This window comes from Macaca nemestrina, chromosome 9 (assembly GCF_043159975.1).
Source record: "Macaca nemestrina isolate mMacNem1 chromosome 9, mMacNem.hap1, whole genome shotgun sequence".
Lineage (NCBI taxonomy): Eukaryota > Metazoa > Chordata > Mammalia > Primates > Cercopithecidae > Macaca > Macaca nemestrina.
Window position 1 is genome coordinate 32,787,847 of NC_092133.1, and position 19,667 is coordinate 32,807,513.

General features: G+C 52.1%; 1 protein-coding gene across 6 annotated transcripts; it reads right to left on the bottom strand.

Moving 5' to 3' along the window:
* Positions 1–489: 489 nt before the first annotated feature.
* On the bottom strand, positions 490–17,024 carry LOC105478381 (semaphorin 4G). Of its 6 annotated transcripts, XR_011607694.1 has the most exons (17): positions 16,882–16,898; positions 16,550–16,755; positions 13,451–13,957; positions 13,211–13,359; positions 12,878–12,940; positions 8,459–8,557; positions 7,802–7,895; positions 7,550–7,663; positions 7,172–7,341; positions 6,919–7,088; positions 6,160–6,304; positions 5,808–6,030; positions 5,451–5,566; positions 5,158–5,318; positions 4,921–4,982; positions 1,753–2,808; positions 490–1,619 (listed from the first exon to the last, which is right to left on the bottom strand). XR_011607694.1 is itself a non-coding variant. In XM_011735611.3 (15 exons), the coding sequence occupies exons 2-15, from the start codon at positions 13,572–13,574 to the stop codon at positions 1,979–1,981; spliced, it is 2,520 nt and encodes an 839-aa protein (XP_011733913.1). In that variant the 5' UTR covers positions 13,575–13,957; positions 16,882–17,023; the 3' UTR covers positions 490–1,978. The 6 variants fall into 6 exon arrangements, 3 of the variants coding, with proteins under 3 accessions (XP_011733913.1, XP_011733910.1, XP_011733914.1); XR_011607693.1 differs by lacking the exon at positions 16,550–16,755 and having other exon boundaries at positions 16,882–17,024; XR_985277.3 differs by lacking the exon at positions 16,550–16,755 and having other exon boundaries at positions 5,143–5,318; positions 16,882–17,023.
* Between the last annotated feature and the right edge of the window lie 2,643 nt (positions 17,025–19,667).

The window sequence follows — 19,667 nt, forward strand, 5'->3', positions numbered from 1 at the left end:
TTATTCCCTGGCCAACAAGCTTTCTGTGGTCTTAGCTATACATCTCCTTCCTCCCACGTTCCTCTTTGTGCAGAAATAAAATCCACGTCCCTTGAGCCAGCTGGTGGGGGGTGCTGAGAACCTTGGGGAAGGGCAGGAAGGCTGATTAATATTTTCCAGTCTTAGTTTAAAAAGGGGGGATGGTGGGGAAATGAGAGCCAGAAAATAAAAATCTAGAAATCCTCATAAGAATTCTTGAACCGTTGTCATTTTCTTGTCATGCCCTAACACCATGATCAATGAATAGTGTGAACCTTAATAAAGAGGCCTGCGTGCCTGCCAAGGAGTCTGGATGGAAGCAGAGGATCCCAGTTTCCTCTGCAAATAGTTGTATTAGGGAGCAGAGCCAACCCTGGAAGCAGACATCAGTGCGGCACCTGTATAGGCTCAGGAGCCTGTCACCTGGTGATCAGGGCTGGGCCCATCTAGATGAAGCAGACTACGCATAGCTGTGGGGAAAGAGGGTGTTTATTAACCAACGGCAGGGGGAGGAGCTGAGCCCAGGCTCCCCACTCTGTCACATGCCTGTTCCACCCACCTGGTGGTAAGTGGGGGCATTCCTAAAGAAGTATAGCCATTCTCACAATAAATACATTCATTGTGGGGTGGAGGTGGGAGAGTTTGGGTGAAGGGCAGTAAAAACTCGTGGGATTCCACGTTCTCAGCTACAAAAATAACAGTCATCCTCACCCGAGGGGAATGGGGGAGCTCAGTCAGAATTGATTGTCCCATATAGGCCTAGAGACTTCAGAGGTCCCTGGACCCTGAAAGTGCCCCGGTGAGGTAGGACAGGGGTAGGAGCTAAGCATCCAAACTCCCAGCCACTGCCCTTTGCATAGTTCCAAGAACGGGCTTCATATGCCAATTGAGACATCAGATTTCTCCTCCCTTTCCCTGCTGTAGTCTAGGGGAAGCGAATGCTTGGTTCCCCCAAAAGAGAGGCTGGCTCATTGAGTGCAGTGTTGGTCATCCATTCTAAGGAAGGGCCTATGAGGACAGCTAAACGGGAGGGGGATCTCCCTCTGAAATGTCCACGGACCAAACCCAACAGACACAGGTCCAAGGCAGCAAGGGGAGGCTCAGAGGTGCATGTGAGTGGAAATGTAAGCACATGTGTGATACAGGTGTGTGTTGCCACATGTGCATGGGGATAGGACATGCCTGGAGCTCTGTCTCTGATACTCTTGAGAATGACCAAGGAGAGTGGGGAGGCTGATTCACAAGGGCCACACAGGAAGGGAGAGGAGGGGAGTGATGCAGTCTTACCTCCCCAGGCTGGCCCATTCCCAAGCTCTTGACAAAGAGGTCACCACATGGGGCTGGGGAAGAGGACCAGATAGGATGTGGCATTTGGGAGGGTACCCCAAGTCCAGAAGCAGGGATGAAACAAGAATGCACCAGGAGAAGGTGAGGGTAGGGGCACTGCAGCCCAGCCGATAAACATTCTTCCACGTGTGCATGTGAATGTACGCAGGGCTTAGGTGGCTGGCAGAGGTCTTGTCTGGTTTCAGGACCATCCAGCACACAGGGCCATGCAGAGGGTGGTGACATTGAGCCCATATGGACCTGCAGAGCCCTGCCTGGGAGAAAGAGAAAGGGTTTGGGCAGATGAATGGAACAGGAGGATGGAGTCCTCGCCTCTTAAGTGTTTAGGTTAGGGGATAGGAACTGGCTCTGGGTCTGCAGGGCACCTGATCCTGAGGGAGCACCTACCTCTGAGGAGCACCGATGGGCCTGGGCTGCTCACATGTGGGTCTGTGGAGACTGAGGAGGGGGCTTTGGCTGGGCCTGACTGGCCAGCCCTACAGGGACATCAAAAAGTTGGGAAAAGGGCATAGAGTGGGGGGAATGAAGGTAGGGTGGCTGTGTTAGGGAGGCAGTGGCCCAGCCTGGGACAGACAGGCTGGCTTGGAAGAGCATTTGTTCTGGGAGGCTGGGCTCAGACAGAGCTCTCATCTAGCTGCTCCACGAGCTGCGTGTGCTTCCTTTTCTCCAGGATGCGGCTGAGTTCCTCAGCGAAGGAGCAGGGCCCTGCTGGTACTCCATTGTTGCTCTGCCTCAGAAGCACATAGCTATTGCCATTCATCCTTCGCAGCCGGCTGGGCAGTGCCACCAGGCCATTGGTCAGCTCAGCCGGTGGCAGTGGGGGCGGTGGGGGTGGGGGGGCTGGGGCTCCCTCCCCAGGGATGATCTGGAGACAGCTGCCCTCCAGGCCTCCAGCCCCCTCCTCCTCATCGCCCTCATCTTCCTCTCCAGGACACTGGCCTGAGACTGTCTGCAGTTGCACGGCAGATCCTCCTGCCCGGCTGGCCCGACCCAGTGAGTATTTCCGTCGGCGCCCTCGTCTGCCTTCCCGCAGACAGGCCACATAGAGGAGGGAGGAGGCCAGGATGAGACAGAGGCCACCAAGTGCGGCAATGGCTAGCACATAGAGCAGTCTGACATCAGGTGCCAGCTGTGCCCCAGGTGTGTCAGGGGCTTTCGGAGCTGGGGCAGGAGTGGCTGGCCGGACCACGAGGCTATAGGAGGCCAGCAGGGTGCGGAGGCCATTTTCCTCAGCATAGCAGCCATAGTTGCCACTGTGCTCAGGCTGTGCATCTGTCACCAGCAGCCCATCCACGCCCACACGGTAGCCACCCTGTCCATCGCTCAGGCCCATGCTTCCATTGAGTAGCCACAAGGCCCGGGCCAGGTTGGATGGCTGGTCACAGGGCAGGAGGACATCATCACCCCGGAGCACAGAGCGGGTCTTCAGTGGTGGTGGTGGCCCTGTGGGGGTTGGGGGAGAGGTCAGTACCAGCCCATCTCAGGAAGGGAATGGAGATGGCAAGCCAGACTGTTGACTGCCAAGTCCCTGGCACCAAGCACAGAACCCGGAATCACCGTGACAGCTGACCCAGGCTCTGTGCTCATGCTTCCACATAAGGTTCACGTTGGCCCTTCCCAGGAAGCAGGCAGTGCCCTTTTCCATTCTCTCTCCATTCTCTCTCATCCTGTCCTGTAGTTTCAATTTCTGCCATCTGCCAGTAACTCCTAGTCTCTCCCTCAGACTTCTCTCCTGAGTGCCAGACTTGGATATCTACCACGTGCTGGGCATCTCCATATGAGGTCTCTTGGACACTTCAAAGGCCAAAGCTTTTCTCCCAAACTACGCCAGGTCCTTTCCTTGAATTGCCACCACTATGAATGGCACCACCAGCCATACAGTTGCTTAAGTCAGAAACCTGGGAGTCTCCCTCCTCTTCTTGTTCACCTTGTTTTGTTTGTTTTGTTTTTTTGAGATGGAGTCTCATTCTGTCACCCAGGCTGGAGTACAGTGACGTGATCTCAGCTCACTGCAACCTCCGCCTCCCCGGTTCATGCAATTCTCTTGCCTCAGGCTCCTGAGTAGCTGGGATTACAGGCATGTGCTGCCATGCCTGGCTAGTTTTTGTATTTTTAGTAGAGACACGGTTTCACCATGTTGGCCAGGCTGGTCTTGAACTCCCAACCTCAAGTGATCCAACCGCCTTGGCCTCCCAAAGTGCTGGGATTATAGGCATGAGCCACTGTGCCCGGCCCTTCTTCACGTTTGTATCTAACTCTCACGAAGATTTGGTTTCTGGCATCTATCTTAGACCTGTTGATCTCTCTCCTTCCATGATTTCTGGCCCACTCTGGCCCCATGTAATCCATTCTCCAAGAGAGGTATTTTAAAAACACAAATCTGATCTTGCCACTTTCCGGCCTAAAACTCTTCAGAGATTTCCTGTTGCTTTTCGGATAAAGACCAAAATCTTCAACATGGTCTTTGCCCACTTGTCCAGCCCATTCTCCTGTCACTCAAATGTGCCAGCCTCCCTCTGCCTGCTGCTCCCTCTGCTTGCATGTCACCCCATTACCCCATGTCGTCTGCTTGCCTGGCTAACTTGTGGGAGATAGCATAATATAGTATAGTGACCAGAAGCACAAAGTCAAGTCAGACAGCTTAGGGTCAGGTTTGAATTCTTTCTTCCTTCCGTTCCTTCCTTTCCTTCCTTGCTTTCTGTCTTTCTCTCTCTCTCTCTCTTTCTTTCTTTCATGAGGTCTCACTCTGTTACCCAGGCTGGAGTGCAATGGTGTGATCTTGGCTCACTGCAACCTCCACCTCCCAGGCTCAAGTGATCTTCCCACCTCAGCTTTCCAAGTAGCTGGGACTACAGACATGTGCCACCACACCTGGCTAATTTTTGTATTTTTTGTAGAGATGGGGTTTTGCCATGTTGCCCAGGCTGGTCTCCAATTCCTGAGCTCAAGCAATCCACCTACCTTGGCCTCCCAGAGTGCTGGGATTACAGGCGTGAGCCACTGTACTCAGCCAGGTTTGAATTCTGGTCCAGTTTCTGAATAGCTGAATAAGTTTGAGCAATTTACTTACACTCCCTGGGCCTCAGAGAGGTCCCTCATGGGGACGATAATAATGGCACCTTTCTCATAAGAATGCTGTGAGAATAAATGACATCATGCATAGAAGTATTTAGATCAGTGCCTGGCACACAGTAAATACTTAATACATCTTAGCTATGATGATTAACTTTTGTTCTTTCTTCAGATATCAGCTCAGTCATCTGATCTCCCTTGGGGAAATACCCATTACGTTCCTGAACCCTTGTCATCTGCTACTTGGCTATAAGCTCTAGAAGTGACAACACACTTCACATCTTGAATGTGTTTCCTAGTTTATAATTCATTTGGGCAGTAAATGTTTGTTGAGCACTTACTCTGTGCCAGGCTCTGCGTTTGAGTCATCCTTACCAAATGCACACAGCCAAAGCCACTCAGATACAAACGTGTACGACATAGCAGTAAATGGCAAAGAGGAGAGGCTGTGCAGCTAGACCCACACTCATATGAGTCACTTACCTGTATCCCTGCTGCTCTCACAGCCTCGATTTCCTCTCTCTATGTCCTGTATCAGTGCTGTCCTGGGACAGAAGATCAGGTTTTATGAACAAGCGGAACTGGGTTTCAGTTTCCCAGTGACAGGGTAGATAGGTCTGTTACCAATAACTAACCCCTGCACTCCCCCAGGCCTTCCTCCTCCACTCAGGCCACATGTGACTCTCACCCCCCACCACTTCCCACCTGCTTCCCTGGGACCTGTTGGCTATGGTGGTGGCTGCCATGCAGGCATGGGTGCCGGGGTCCCAGCCACAGTAGGGGTCTCGGGCCAAGATGCAGTCATAGCAGGATTGGTAGCGGGAGCAGCTGGAGAGTGGTAGCTGGATGACTCCGCTAGGAGCCCCCACATAGAGGCTGTGCTGGGAGCCAGATAGGACAGTTGGTCAGCAATGCCCCCACTCAAACTTACAGATACACAGCCTCTGCCCAACCTCCCCACTCCCTCCTCCTATTTCAGCAAGCCTATATTAAGGGTCACAGAGAAGGGTTACCTGCATTAGAGAGATGACTAGATTTTCCACAGACTGGGGCTCCCTGAACACTTGTGTCTCTTCAATAATGTGCATCCCAGAGCCCAGGACTACGGCCTTGTGGATCCAGCCATCAGCTGGCATGGAAAGAGCAGAGAGTCAGACCCCAACTATGGGATCTGCTCTCAGCACCCTGCAAGAGGCCTAATAGGAACAGCTCAGGAGTCATGAGGTCCAGAGGTCCAGAACAAGGACTCAGCCAGGAGCAGTGGACCCTCAGGACATTAGGAACTCCAGATTAGTCATGGCAGGAATTAATGGATTCAGAAGCATTAGTGATCAGGGCCAACAGGGATCAGGGATTGGGATCAGAAGCACCTGTGCCCAGAAAGAGCAGGTCATAGGTGGGTCCAGCAGGCGTGGTGACAGGTGTCCCTGTAAGGTGTGTGTAGCGTACATTGCGCTTGAGCAGCAGGGGCCGTCCACGTGTGGGCACAACGGGCCGAGCCATCAGTGGGTGCAACTTTACAAAGTCCAGGACCAGGGATGGCAAGTCTTGGGATGAATTGTAGCCTTGGCTGCGCAATGAATCTGTGATACACTGGGGTAGGGAACAAAGGTGGTGAACCTCGGGACTCCACCACCTGCCTGCCCTCTCCACAAGGCCAGACTCACTGACCCTTCTCTGGGCTCTGTCTGCTCAGCACTGGTCCCAGGCCTGGGCACTCACCGAGCCAGGCCGGGGCTCAGGCACCCCACCCTCATAGCGACCCCAGCGCCGGGAACCATCCTGGTATTCCATATAGGGTCCTGCAAAGACAGCCTGGATCTCTGCCAGGTCATAGCGGCAGATGGCTGAGGCCTCCAGGGTCTTCCTAGGAATGGGACATAGGGCAAGGGGGGCGAGTTACACAGAGTCAAGCCTGCCCCCCAACCCATGCTCAGCCTGAAGCTCACTGTTACCCTGGCCAACCCCAGCTATAGTCCCACAGGGCCTCTCCTGTGAGTCAGTGGACCACTGCATTCATTCTCTGGCTCTATGTGCTTGATGTGCTTAAAATTCTTGATTCTCTAGCTTGATGTGCTTAAAATTCTCACTTTGCCAGCACTTTGAGAGGCCGAGGCCAGTGGATCACGAGGTCAAGAGATCGAGACCATCCTGGGCAACGTGGTGAAACCCCGTCTCTACTAAAAATGCAAAAATTAGCCAGGCATGGTGGCGTGTGCCTGTAGTCCCAGCTACTCGGGAGGCTGAGGCAGGAGAATCACTTGAACCCAGGAGGTGGAGATTGCAGTGAGCCGAGATCGCGCCACTGCACTCTAGCCTGGCAACAGAGCGAGATTCCCTCTTAAAAAAAAAAAAAAGAAAAAAAAATCTCACTTTGCAGCCAGACCTCCCCACAGTGGATCCTATCTCATCTTCACTGACCTCTGCTCCAGCCCCTATGCTGTCCCCAGTTCCTTGCCTCCCCATTGTCCCTGCACTGACCACTGTGTGCTCAGCGTGAAGGCTGCATAGAAGTGTGTACGGCTTGAGGTTTCAGCATCCAGGCTGCAGACCCCACGCAGTGTCTCATACAGTGGAATGTGGCAGATGAGACGGGCTTTCAGGAAGGATGTCCACTTCTTCTGCAGGATCTTCTTCCCTCCCAGGTCTCCCTGGGGAGGTGGGGGTACGGGTTAAGGGGCCAGGGTCAGAGGTCCAACCTCTATACCCGTGCCCCAACATCCGCCCTATCCACCTTGCAGACACGAGCGACACGGGCCACACGGTGACTGCTGCGGCTCTGAGTGAAGCTGCCAGAGCCCTCCTCAGTGGCACGCTCCGTGAAGAAGTAGTATACCTTGTCGTCGTCACCCACTGCACTGGCCTTGCTCTCCCGCACGAGGACGGAGAACACAAACTCAGCATCTGTGGGTCAGGCAGTTTGAGAGGCTTTTGAGACAGGCTGGGGACCCCTTTCCCCCACTCTGAGTCCTACCCCTCACTTGACAACACACAGGAATGGAATGGGCAGGCTCACCTGGGGACTTGGGGGTGGGGTGGTCAGCTGGCCAAGGGAGTAAAAATGAAGAAATAGTCCCCTACCCCCCATCATCCTGTGCCTCATCCTCCTAACCATTGAGCCAATGCATTGGTGTCTCCTCAGTTCTCAGGGAGTGTGGGTGACGGCTCCGACGGATGTCGGGAATGCTCCGGAATTCATACCGAGTGGCTGTGTAGAGGCCTCCATCTGGCGTGGGGACATTCCAGGCATGAGAGACATGTCATATATAACAGGGCACATGACATATATGTGGTGGCAGGTCCTAGAGATGAGATCCACATCTTAGAAACATCATGCTTGTGATAGGGAAGAGGGCCTGCTCACCAATGATGAGGCCCGTGAAGCCACGGGCTGGGTCGTAAGGACACTTCTCCTTCCCCTCCTCAAAGCTGGTTGGCAAGGTGAAGGCCTCAGCATCCTAGGGAACAAGGGACCAGCAGTAACTGGTTCAGAGGACAGGTAGGGACAGTGGCTCCAAGTCAGATCAGTCTGGGGTCAGGGATCAGCAATCAGGGCTAGGGGCAGGTTGTATGGCAGATGCACCTGACAGCAATAACTTAAGCATCCCCTGAGAATGACCTTATGGCCTAAAAACAATGTATGTTTGGAGTTCCAAATCTGCGAGTGGGCAACCCAGAATTTCACTCCTTATCTATGAAGAACACATGAGCCCCTAGCCCATCCTGTGGAACACATGCCATCCAGGGGATCAAGTCCCTTTGTTTTGGGTTAAATGAAGTTTGCCAGGTGGAGGTGATTAGGGGGAGGCTGCTAAGTGAAATGCTATATAAACTGCATGCTTTTTACAAAGGGGAGTGGTTCTCCAGTGCAGCCCGCCACCACAGGACTGCCCTGTATGGAAGTCCCCTTAATAAACCATCCATCTCCTTCACTGGCTCTGAGTCTCTTCTTTGGCATCTCGAACGTGATCCCATCCCTAATGAAGCCAACAGAGATCTAGCACAACACAGGTCTACTCACAATTGCTGCACAGAGGGGCTGGAAGGCGTGAGTCCCACATGCATAGAGGTGGGTGGAATTGAGCCGCTGCAGGAACCGCACATGGTTAAAGCACTCTGTCTGTGGGATGAGGTGGACAGGGCTGTGAGCCCCCTGCCTGACTAGAGGCCTCCTCCATTAGTCTAGCTTGTAGTTTGGCTTTTGTCCCTACCCACAGGACAAATGGTTCTTTCCAAGATACCTGTGATCCTTCTCACTGCTCCAGAATATTTCCTGGAACTCACTCTCCTTGGCCTCCCAGTAACATGACACTATTTCTCTCCTCTGTCCCTCAGATTATCTGACACCACTTTGCCAATATCTCCTGTGTCTCTTGCAGTTCCCTCCACCCCTGGTTCAAGAGCTGCCAGGGATTCCACCATCCTGAGGTGCTTCTCCTCTCCCATTCAGCTCCTTCTCAGCAACTCTTTCTATTCTTGGAACTCCTGCCCTCCCCACTGGGGTGATACAACCAAATCTCTCCCTAGATGCCAGCTCGCTCTCCACCTGATATCCCAGGGATGCTTTAAACTCACCTTGTCAGAAGCCAAGTTCATCCCCTCCTCCATAACCTACATCTTTCCTAAACCTGTTTATCCAGTCTTTCCCACCTCACTTCATCCATCCTACGACTCAACTTAGAAGCCAGGAATCATCCTTGCTGCTTCCTACTTTCTCACCCCCACATTCAGTCCCTCTCCACAATTAATTCATTGTCCTAAATGTCTCTTGACTTGGTCCACTTTGACTCCACCAACAGCACCCAGTCCAAATGACCACCATGACCTCTTCCTTAGACAACTGCAGTTGTTACCTGATAGCTCCTCCCAACCTTCTCTTTCCTAAAAATGACTTTTATAACAGCTATTTATTCAGTCAACGATGAATACATGTACATAGTATAAAACTCAGAAAGTACAAAGGGGTATGTTATAAACAAGGAGTCTCCCATTTATCCCTGTCTCCTAGGTTGCCTGCAAAGAAGACTGCTGTTACTATCGTCTGAAGTTTCCTTCCAGAGATATTTTACCAAACAACACACTTTTGCTACTCTCCAACCACTTTCCAAGGGATATTCTAAAAATGTAAACCTAGTCAGGTGTGGTAGCTCACACCTGTAATCCCAGCACTTTGGGAGACTGAGGTGGGAGGATCACTGGAGCCCAGGAGTCCAAGACCAGCCTGGACAACATAGCAAGACCTCATCTCTATGTGGTGGCATGCACCTGTAGTCCTAGCTACTTGGGAGGCTTAGGCAAGAAAATTGTTTGAGCCCAGGAGGTCGAGGCTGCAGTGAACCACTGCACTCTAACCTGGACAACAGAGTGAGACCATGTCTGAAAAAAAAAAAGTCAAGTGGATCACACCACTGTATCGGCTCATCGGTGACCTGAACATAGAGTCCCACATGCTCCTAGCCCTGTGTGATGGGACTCTGCCCCTTCCTCTGGCCTCACTCACCCCACTCCAGTCACACTGGTTTTCTCTGCCTGTCAAATGCCCTCAGCTGCCAGTCTCTTGACTCCTTTGCCATGTTAATGATTCCTCCTCTTGCCTGTTACCCAGGGTTTAAATCCATACAGGCCTCTTTTGTCTCTTCCTGCTCCCTCACCTGGTATAAGCCACTGGCATCTGTCCCTCCTCTCCATAAGCCTGCTCAGGTCCCTTCCTCTGACCCAAATGATGCCCCAGCCTCCTCACTGCTTTTCCTGCCTCCAGACTCACCCTATTTTCATCCATCCAGTACCTGGGGCCAGAAAAATATTCCTATAGTGATGTTTCCCCAAGATGTTTATTTATTTTTTTTAATTTTTTTTTTTTGAGATGGAGTCTCGCTCTGCCACTAGGCTGGAGTGTAGTGCGTGATCTCAGCTCACTGCAACCTCCGCCTCCTGGGTTTAAGAGATTCTCCTGTTTCAGTCTCCCGAGTAGCTGGAACTACAGGTGTGTGTCACCACGCCCAGCTGATTTTTGTATTTTTAGTAGAGACAGGGTTTCACATGTTGGCCAGACTGGTCTCGATCTCTTGACCTCGTGATCCACCCGCCTCTGCCTCCCAAAAGTGCTGGGATTATAGGCCTGAGCCACCACGCCCAGCGGATGTTTACATTTTTTAAAGGGGGGTAGGGAGGTATTCTCTGCTCAAATAACTTTAGAAACCACAGGTGAAACCTATCTTTACTGGGGTTACTTCCTAGAGCCTGAAGGATGTTGCTGTGCATTGTGGGACTGGACATGCAGTGTTTCCCAAACTCATTTGACATTTAAACCCCTCCGTTGAAAATTAGTGTTCCTCAGAACATGCTTTGGGAACTGTTCTATAAAACCTTGCTATCCAAAGTGTGGTCTGGGGACCGGCAGCATCAACTTCACTTGGGAGCTTGTTAGAATTGCAGACTTGGGCCCTTCCCCAGACCTACTGAGTTTGGCACCTGCATTTATAATATATTTGGGTGATACATTAAAGTAGGAGCCTCTAAAATATCAAATTGTGAGGGTGTTCACTGTCACAGAATAAAACCCAAACTCCCAGCTGGGCATCTGTGGCCTTCCATGACCTGGTTCCACCTGCCTCCCCAGCCCTGTTTTCTACTCGTGCTGCACCAAGAGGCAGTCTTCGATGGAAGCTCTTGGAGATGCCTTTTTAAATGCAGCTGTCCCAACACCACCCCCGGCCCACCTTGCCCCAGTGGACCTTGGGAATGTTTTTTTGTGTTTTTTTTTTAAATTAGAGATAGAGTCTCATTATATTGCCCAGGCTGGCCTCGAACTCCTGGGGTCAAGTGATCCTCCTGCCTTGGCCTCCCAAAGTGTTGAGATTACAAGTGTGACCCACCATGCCCAGCCCAGGGTTGTTTATTTTGTAAAAGCTCTCCAGATACAGCCATTACATAGCCAGACATGGGACCCTTGGAGACACCCTATTCTTTAGCTGGAAAGGGCTGACGCTTCATTAATGCCTCTCCATGGAATACTGGGTATTTGAACTATTCCTTGACCAAAGCCTCATTTTTCTTATCTGCGAAATGTAGGATAATACCACTTCATGGGGTTAATTTAGAATTAACTGAGATAATAGCTAAATCAGCACTTACTATAGATGGTCCCTGACTTAACAATGGTTCAATTTATTATGATGGCTTTAATGGGAAGTAACCCCATCCTAAGTAAGCATCTGTAGAGGTTACTTACTGTTTTTTGTTGGTCTGTTTTTTTGAGACAGGGTTTTGCTTTGTTGTCCAGGCTGGAATGTAGTGGCTTAATTATAGCTCACGTAGCCTCAACCTCCCAGGCCCAAGCGATACTCCCACTCAGCCTCCCAAGTAGCTGGGACTATGGGTGCATGCCAGCATACTTGGCTAATTTTTTTTTTTTTTTTGTATATTTTTTGACACAACAGGTCTCGCTGTGTTGCCAGGGCTGGTCTCGAACTCCTGGACTCAAGCTGTTCTCCCACCCTCAGCCTCCCTGAGTTGTTGGGATTACAGATGTGAGCCACCGCATCCAGCCTACTTATTGTTATCATGATTATTTGGGATCCCAGAGGAGATGAAAATGCCATTGCAGGACAAGCTAGTAGGCCACCAGATGTTTGAATTAGAAGTACTGTGCCCACGCGGTGGCTCAAGCCTGTAATCCCAGCACTTTGGGAGGCCGAGGCGGGTGGATCACGAGGTCAGGAGATCGAGACTATCCTGGCTAACATGGTGAAACCCCGTCTCTACTAAAAATACAAAAAACTAGCTGGGCGTGGTGGCGGGCGCCTGTAGTCTCAGCTACTTGGGAGGCTGAGGCGGGAGAATGGCGTGAACCCGGGAGGCGGAGCTTGCAGTGAGCCGAGATCACGCCACTGCACTCCAGCCTGGGAGACACAGCGAGACTCCGTCTCAAAAAAAAAAAAAAACAAAAAAAAACAAGAAGTACTGTGCCCAGATGCCAGGTGCAATGGCTTACATCTGTAATCCCAGCACTTTGGGAGGCCAAGGTAGGAGGACTGCTTGAGGCCAGGAGTTCAAGACCAGCCTGGGCAACATAGCAAGACCCTGTCTCTATAAAAAATAAAATACTTAGCTCGGCGTGGCATATGCCCGTGGTCCTAGCTACTCAGGAGGCTGAAGTGGAAGGATCCCCTGAGCCCAGGAGTTTAAGGCCACAGTGAACTATGATTATGTCACTGTACTCCAGCCTGGATGACAGAGTGAGACCCAACCTCAAAAACAGAAAAAAAAAAAAAATGCTGTGCCCATGGCTTGCCACTCTGGCAATACTTACAATGTTTACTGTGGTTGCTGAGATTTACTGGCAGGTCTGTACCTACCCATCTGTGTCCCCAACAACCCTGGCATCCCTGATTGAGGAAGAAGAGGAGGAAAGGAGCTGGGGACAGGGCAGACCACATACCTGGTTGTTTTTCCCTTTTTGATGACATTTGCTTTGCATCTCTGGGGAGGCTTCCCAGTGGATCTAGTGGGGGCAAAGGGAATAGGCTGATGCATTGACCCCAATACCTATTACTCATAGGACCAGGCAATAGGACCCCACGGAGCTGGGGAAATTGGGGTGAGGATCAATTTCAGAAGGAACATTGAATGCAAGGGACACCTGGGCTGGGAAGGGCAGTGCTGTCTGACCAGGGGACTATGGAAGGCTTGGCAGGGTTTTCAGGAAGTTGAGGTCCCAGGGAGCTGGATGAGGATGGAGACCCTCTGGGTGGTCCAGGTTCCAGGGCCTGACCTCTTTGTGAGCCCCATCTCCTATGTCGTTGGCACTGAGAGAGAACAGGGCACCTCGGGCTCCCACCAGCAGCCTTGCTGAGGCCTCCTCCAGGAGCAGTGTTGAGTAGTTCTGGGCTTGGCCCTCGAAGTGCCGGGTCCCAGAGAGCTCTGGGGAGAGCAGGTACAGTGAGTCTAGTTCTGGGGTGCCTTCCCACCCCCAGCCCTGGCTCCTGCTGCCTTTTGAGGTTGAGGGTCTAACCTTCATAGGGTATGGTCATCCGAGGGGTGGCATCGAGTTCTCTAGATGGTCTCCGCAGTGAGGGTCCTGGGACTGCAGTTGCTGTGAGGATGCTCAGGAGGAGGGGCCACAGCCTCCCCCACATCTTCCTGGGGAGGCCCAGACTAACAAGACCCCCAAAGGGAGCCAGAGTCACAGGTTGTAGGGGCAGGGATTGGGAAGCACAGTCACAGAGGTCAAAGTCCAAGGAAGTCACTTGGAAGGTCAGGGGTCATAAGCTCATGGGAGTCAAGGAATCATGGGGCCATGGGGGGTCCTGGAATCGGGGGGACATGGAGTCACAGGGTTGTGTGGCCATGGAATCCCAGCTAAGAGGTCAGAAGGAGGGAGGGATCACATGCTTTTCTGCATCAAATGCAAACTCCATGGTGAGAGGGAGTTGTGAAGTTCTAGAGGGGTTGTAGGTTACTGATGGGGTCACCCTGCCCCCGACAGTAGAGCTAGTCCTGGTTTTCTGAGGTCCGTTTTCTGAAGAAAAAACAGGGGAAAAAAAAAGCTCTTTGATCTGTATGTGGGTGGAAGATGGATGGCGTTACCCAGACTTCAGGGGGCACTGAAGGAAGGAGGCCCAGCATCCACAGAACGCCCACGACAGGATCAACTCACAATCATTCTGTCTATCCCTTTGCTCTGATGCTGGAGGCTGGGGTGGAACTTACCTTCCTTACAAGACCCTAGACACCCACAACCCGAACCCAAGGTCATGACCCTCTTCTGGCCAAGTCAGAAGCTCTGCTAGGCCCTCAAGTCAAAGGAGCTGGGGTTCTCTGAGAGAATGCCTGCTTCTCTCAACAATGAGATGCAACTCGGTCAGCAGCTGCCCCTGCTGCCTGCGGGGGTGCCTTATGCAGGAAGGCCTGACCAGAGAGGTTTAATGGGCCTTTGTTTATTTTGTCCTGCTTTCCCTTTGTTTTTTCTTTTCCCTGGCCTGAGAGCTCCCTCTGGAATTTCTCTTTAATTATAACTTCTCCTTGGTATTCCTCTCTAAGGGGGTACACATCTCTGCCCATGCCAGTCTGTGCTGCACCCTCTGGCTAGGCATCCACACGTGTCCCTACCTGCAGGTAGGCATTCACAGGCATTGGGGTGGGTACCTAGGGTCCCCCTGGTTGCACAGGTGTAATGTCTGTGCAGGAGGCTGTAGTGTGCATGGCTAGTTGAGACATAAGCAATGTGAAGAAGGTAAATGATGGGATCTCTGAGCCCTTGGACCCTCCCTCAAGCCAACCAGCTGGGGAGGGAATGGGGGTGGGTGGTGGGCCTCTCCCAACCCCTGTAACAGGCCTCCTAATCACCAAGGGTTTCCTTGAAGAGTTCCTCGGCTGGGTGAGGTGTGGAGAGACCTAACCCATTCCATCTCATCTGTCACCCACAGGCAGGGCCAGAGGGTGCCACTGGTGCCTCCTCTCCCAGGTCAAATATTAACTATCTGGCCTTGGAAAGAGGGGAGGAATCAGGAACTGGCCAGAGGGATAACAGGAGCATTTATTCAAGAGGTAAAGGTCAGCACTGCAGGGGCAGAGCCCTGAGGGGGAGAGTCGACTATGAAAGGGAGAGAAGAGGATTCCCTGATCCTGAAAGGGTATAGGCTCCCTGTTTGGGAGCTGGGACAGCAGGAAGCTTCAGGCAAGCTGGCCATGCCCCACCCCTCCCTGTGGAGGCACACCTGTTTACCTTTGGGACCTCCTATTTGCTCAGTGCAAAAGGCATGTGTGTGGGGAGCATTATGGCTAGGAGGAACATGCCCCAGGTTAGAGGAGCCACTCAGTGTGGTGCATGTCACACTTACAGTTTAAGAGTCACATGGGTGACTCTTAGGAAGATGATGTACACGCACATGGATGCACACACACACACATACACATTCACAAGGAGGACTGTGAACACATGGATTCACAGGGGTCACTCACACATACACTCACAGGGAGGTTTGTGCACACATATGCTCACACAGAGGGCCACAGCCACAGGTAATCATACATATTCACATGTGAAGTTGAATTTACATGCCCATCCATTCAGCAGATCACACAGCCTCAGAGGTTGAGGAAAGATAAACCCACACATATGGGTTTCTGTCAAGGACTGTGCACCTCTATTCAACAGGAGGGTCCTATCCATATACATGTATGTGTGGGGACATGCACACAAACCCACTGATGTAGTGGGCCAGGCAATCATGTTCACAGAAGGGTCAAGTACATGTGTGTTCACACAGAGTCCTTGAACACACAACTACATCCATGCAGAGAGAAGCACACATGCATACAGGGGTCCAGTTTTCATCACAGGCTTGGGGGCTGCTAGTGTCCACTGGGGTGAGATGCAGAGCAGAACCCTGCCTGCGTTCCTGAAAGTCCCAATTCTAAGGCCCAATTTCAAGTGTGTGTGTGTGTGTGTGTGTGTGTGTGTGTGTGTGTGTGTGGGCGAGGGGGGTGATGGGGGAGGCTTCTGACCTTGGATGGTCAGATGGGATGGGTGCATGAGTCAAGGCCGCTCTACAAGGGAGGGAATGGGAAACTAACCCAGGCAGGAGGAGGCCTCTAGCTTTAGCAAAGGAAAGATGGAATGGAACGCATAACTTAGTACTCCTCCACCCCGATGTATATTGCAGTTCTAGAGGTAGGAGACGGGCTGGCGCTCTCAACCCCCACTTAACCTGTTGGGAGGGGGCGGGGCTAAGTGGGCGGGGCGGAGCATACCACCCCTCCCTTCAGTGGCGAAGCGGGTTTAAGGTCTCCTGTCCACGCCCCACACTCCACCCCAAGTTCCACAGTTCGAGTTCTTCCCCAGGGCCAGCCCCCTGAACTCTGATCACCTTCCCTCTATTAGATCCTAGGGTGGAGGGAATTGGGGAGGAGAGACCCTTAAAACAGGATCAATGGAGGATCAGCAGGCTTTCGACCTTCATCCCAGATGTCCACCTACCTCGTGTAGGCAGTATCTCCCTCTGCCTAGTAGGATGGTGGTCTCTCCTGGCTTGAGAGAGCCCCTCCCCCGGTACCCCCTCCCTACAACATCCTGGACAGTCCGCGGTTCTCGCCCTTCGTCAGGTCTAACCTCAGTCTCTACTGCTGCAGCTCGAGGACAAGCTCTCCTTCGATCCCGCCGGACGCCGGGAGACGTGACCCAGATCCTGGGGAACACTGTTCACCACACGGACCCCTCCCCATGCTGGTCCCGACTCCGTGATGGCCGGTCTGCACCCTGCGCAGCCCGAGGCCTGGCCCGCGCCCCTCTAGAGCCTTCATGCAGAATCGGGGGACCTGGCGGTGAGAAAGGCCTGGCCCAGCTTGGAGGGTAGAATGGACGTGGGGGAGGCCTTGCCCGACCCCCGGCCCGAAGCCCCCGACTCAGGCCAGGCCGCCGCCCGCACTCCCCGCCTTGCTCACCTTTGCGCTTGGATCCAGGGCCATAGAGACAGAGACGCGCGGCTCCGCGGCCCCACAGCACCAGCTGCGAGGAAGGGGCCGCGGCTGGAGGCGGGGCGGGGGGTGGAGGCGGAGCCGGGGGTGGGGCGGGGTCCTGGAAGGCGGGGCCGACTGGGTGGGGTGAGGGGAAGGTCGCCGCTCTCTTCTTTGCGCCCCCTGCTCTAGCACAATAGAGGCGGTTTGAGAGCGAGGCTCACACACAGCCTTCGGCCATCGGGCGACCCCGCGCCTCTAGGCGCTACGGCCCTGATAATCGCCCCCTGGTGGTGGCCTCGCCACCCCGTGCACCCTCCACATGCTTATAGCCCGCCCTCTCCTCCCCTGTAACCCTAGGATCCCCCCGACTTGCCTACTGCTGGGGACGTGCAAACCTGCCCTGGCGTTGAGGGGTTGGGGGACCCTCTCAGAGGGCCTTCTGGCCTGTCCTCTAACCTGGACCTCACTCCCTGCGCTCCTGCCACTCGCTTCTGCTCTAGGATGTGGAGGGAAGGCTACCCTAGGTGGAGACTGGAGGTTGGGGAAGCTCTGAACACAAGGAAAGGGCTTGATTCCCAGCTTCAGGGGCTGTTCAGCTTGAGCTATGCGTGGGGGAGATGGGGTCAGGCCTGAAGGGGATGAAGTAACAGCTTGACCTGAAAGGCACACAGAAAATGCTTTTTCTGGATAAACAAGCCACAAGCATTTGCACCTGTTCACTCACCAAATCTTAACCCTAACCTAGGCTCACCTCAGGGACTGGGTCATTCAAACACTTGCCTTCCCCTCCAGCTCATCTTGGGCACCATTCTTATCCAGAACTTAGAGTGCATCCTTCTAGGCAATCAAATACCCTGTCCTTCCCAGATTCAATCACCTTACCCAGCAGCAATCTAGGAAACCCCTCACAATCAACTCCCCAACTCCTTTAACTCAATTAGGATGGTCCTTCTGTGCAAACTTGGGTCCTGCCTCCTTTAATAGGTCACAGCCTATTAAAGTGAACTTAGCCCCTATAGTCCAAACAAAACCTGCATTCAGGCCCTGACCCAGCCTGGTCCTTCCTCCTCCATCCATGACAGTATTCATGTGGGCTCAAGAGATGGACCAAAATGATAAAGTCCACAGGAACATATGTGATTGACTCTTGCACATGCCTAGGAGTCAGAACAGGATTCAAGTGGCACATTTAACCAAAGGAACCTTGGGAAAGACACTTCATCCTTCTTTCTGGATTCCCCAAAGCTCACAGTTTGGCACTGAATCATATACAATCTCGTAGTTTGGATGGCTGTGTGTGACTGCAGACTGCTAGACAGCAGGGCCCACATCACAGTTCCACCTCCCCCAACACTCTGCAAATAGGATGTGTGTGGCGGGGAGAGGGAAGGTAGCTGGGGAGAAACACAATAAAAAATGTACACATGCTTTTACAAAGAATATCCTGCTTCATTTTTTATTTGTACCCTCATCCCATCCTGAGGAATTTATAGCCCCATTTTATGGATAGGGAAACAGGCTCTAAGACATTAAGTAACTTGTCTTGAAATTCATTCTTGTGTTTACAGAGAGGACAATCAAGACTGGAAAAGTCTGAGAAGGAGGAAGCAGGGTAAGCCTGAAGGGGAAATACCATTGGCAAAGGTAGAAATGTTCAAGCTTATGCACAGGCTTGTGTTGAGGCACTAGGGAAGAGGCATGAAAGAGGGCAGTTTGATTTGATGAAATTGCAGTGGGTAGGGGGATTCCTAGTGGGAAATAAAAGGGAATAGTCAGCTAGTAGTTTGAAAAAGACCACAGAAGAAAATCCTGAGATGATGGACTGAGTAAGGAAGTCTGAGATGGGAAGACCAGTTAAGGCAGGGCTAAGATAAATCTGCAGTCCTTATTAGAAAGTGGATTGGTGGTAACAGTGGAGGCAGGGTAGGAAGACTGCTGGTCCCTCAGTACCAGATAGGAGAGCAATTCAACTGTAGGGGCCCAGAAGGCTAAGAGGCACAGCTTCCTAAATGTTCACAGAACCTGCAGTGCTGACTTCAGATACCTCTGGAGGTGGCAAGTAGGCCAATGCGGCAGGCTCAGTAACTCACTCAACTTTATGAGCCAAGCTTTGCTCCTCTGAGGTGCTGATGGCAAACTCAGATATTGTTAAATGAGTAAAATGTGTGTGATTTCAACTATCACTGGACAGTTACTTCAGTACTTTTGATACTAGACCACAATCCATTTCCTTCTGCTATCCTCCCAGTGAAATCTCTAAACCTAATGAGAGTATCAGAGTAAAGGCAATTCATGGAGCTGTCTATAGGAAGCCCTTTTGATTGATAGTACATCTCTCTGCAAATCCAGCTGATAAAACAAGAACGGGGGAATACTGACAGACAGTGGAAAATAAAACTGGAAATCAAATAAAGAAATTAATCCTAACCCAGCCATAAATCTCCATCCTGGGACACAGGCAGGTCATTCTTTGAACAGTCACTACCCTGGCTGCTTCACAGGGTGGCTGTGAGAGGATTCCATTTGGAAACCTTCTGGAGAATTTCAGACACACAGAAAAGTATGAGTTTTGTTTTTGCTATTCTATTTTCCCCAACTTTGCTGTAAGAAAGTGGCCGAGAGTAGTGCTGGCCGTCTTCAGCACTTTGCACAGAATAGTTACTCACTGTAGCAGGGATCCTAGGTGAAGGGGGTGGGTATGAATTCCTGAAACTTGAGCAGGTTCCCTGAAGCAAGAGAACTCTGGCCTAGTCAAGCTGTCCTGCTTCCTG

Coding starts and splice junctions, on each gene's coding strand:
- LOC105478381 (XM_011735608.3), bottom strand. CDS start 13,574: ATGTGGGGGAGGCTGTGGCCCCTCCTCCTGAGCATCCTCACAGCAACT. Junction 13,360..13,450: donor GATGACCATACCCTATGAAG/GTTAGACCCTCA, acceptor TGCTCTCCCCAG/AGCTCTCTGGGACCCGGCAC. Junction 7,664..7,801: donor CTTCACGGGCCTCATCATTG/GTGAGCAGGCCC, acceptor TCCCCACGCCAG/ATGGAGGCCTCTACACAGCC.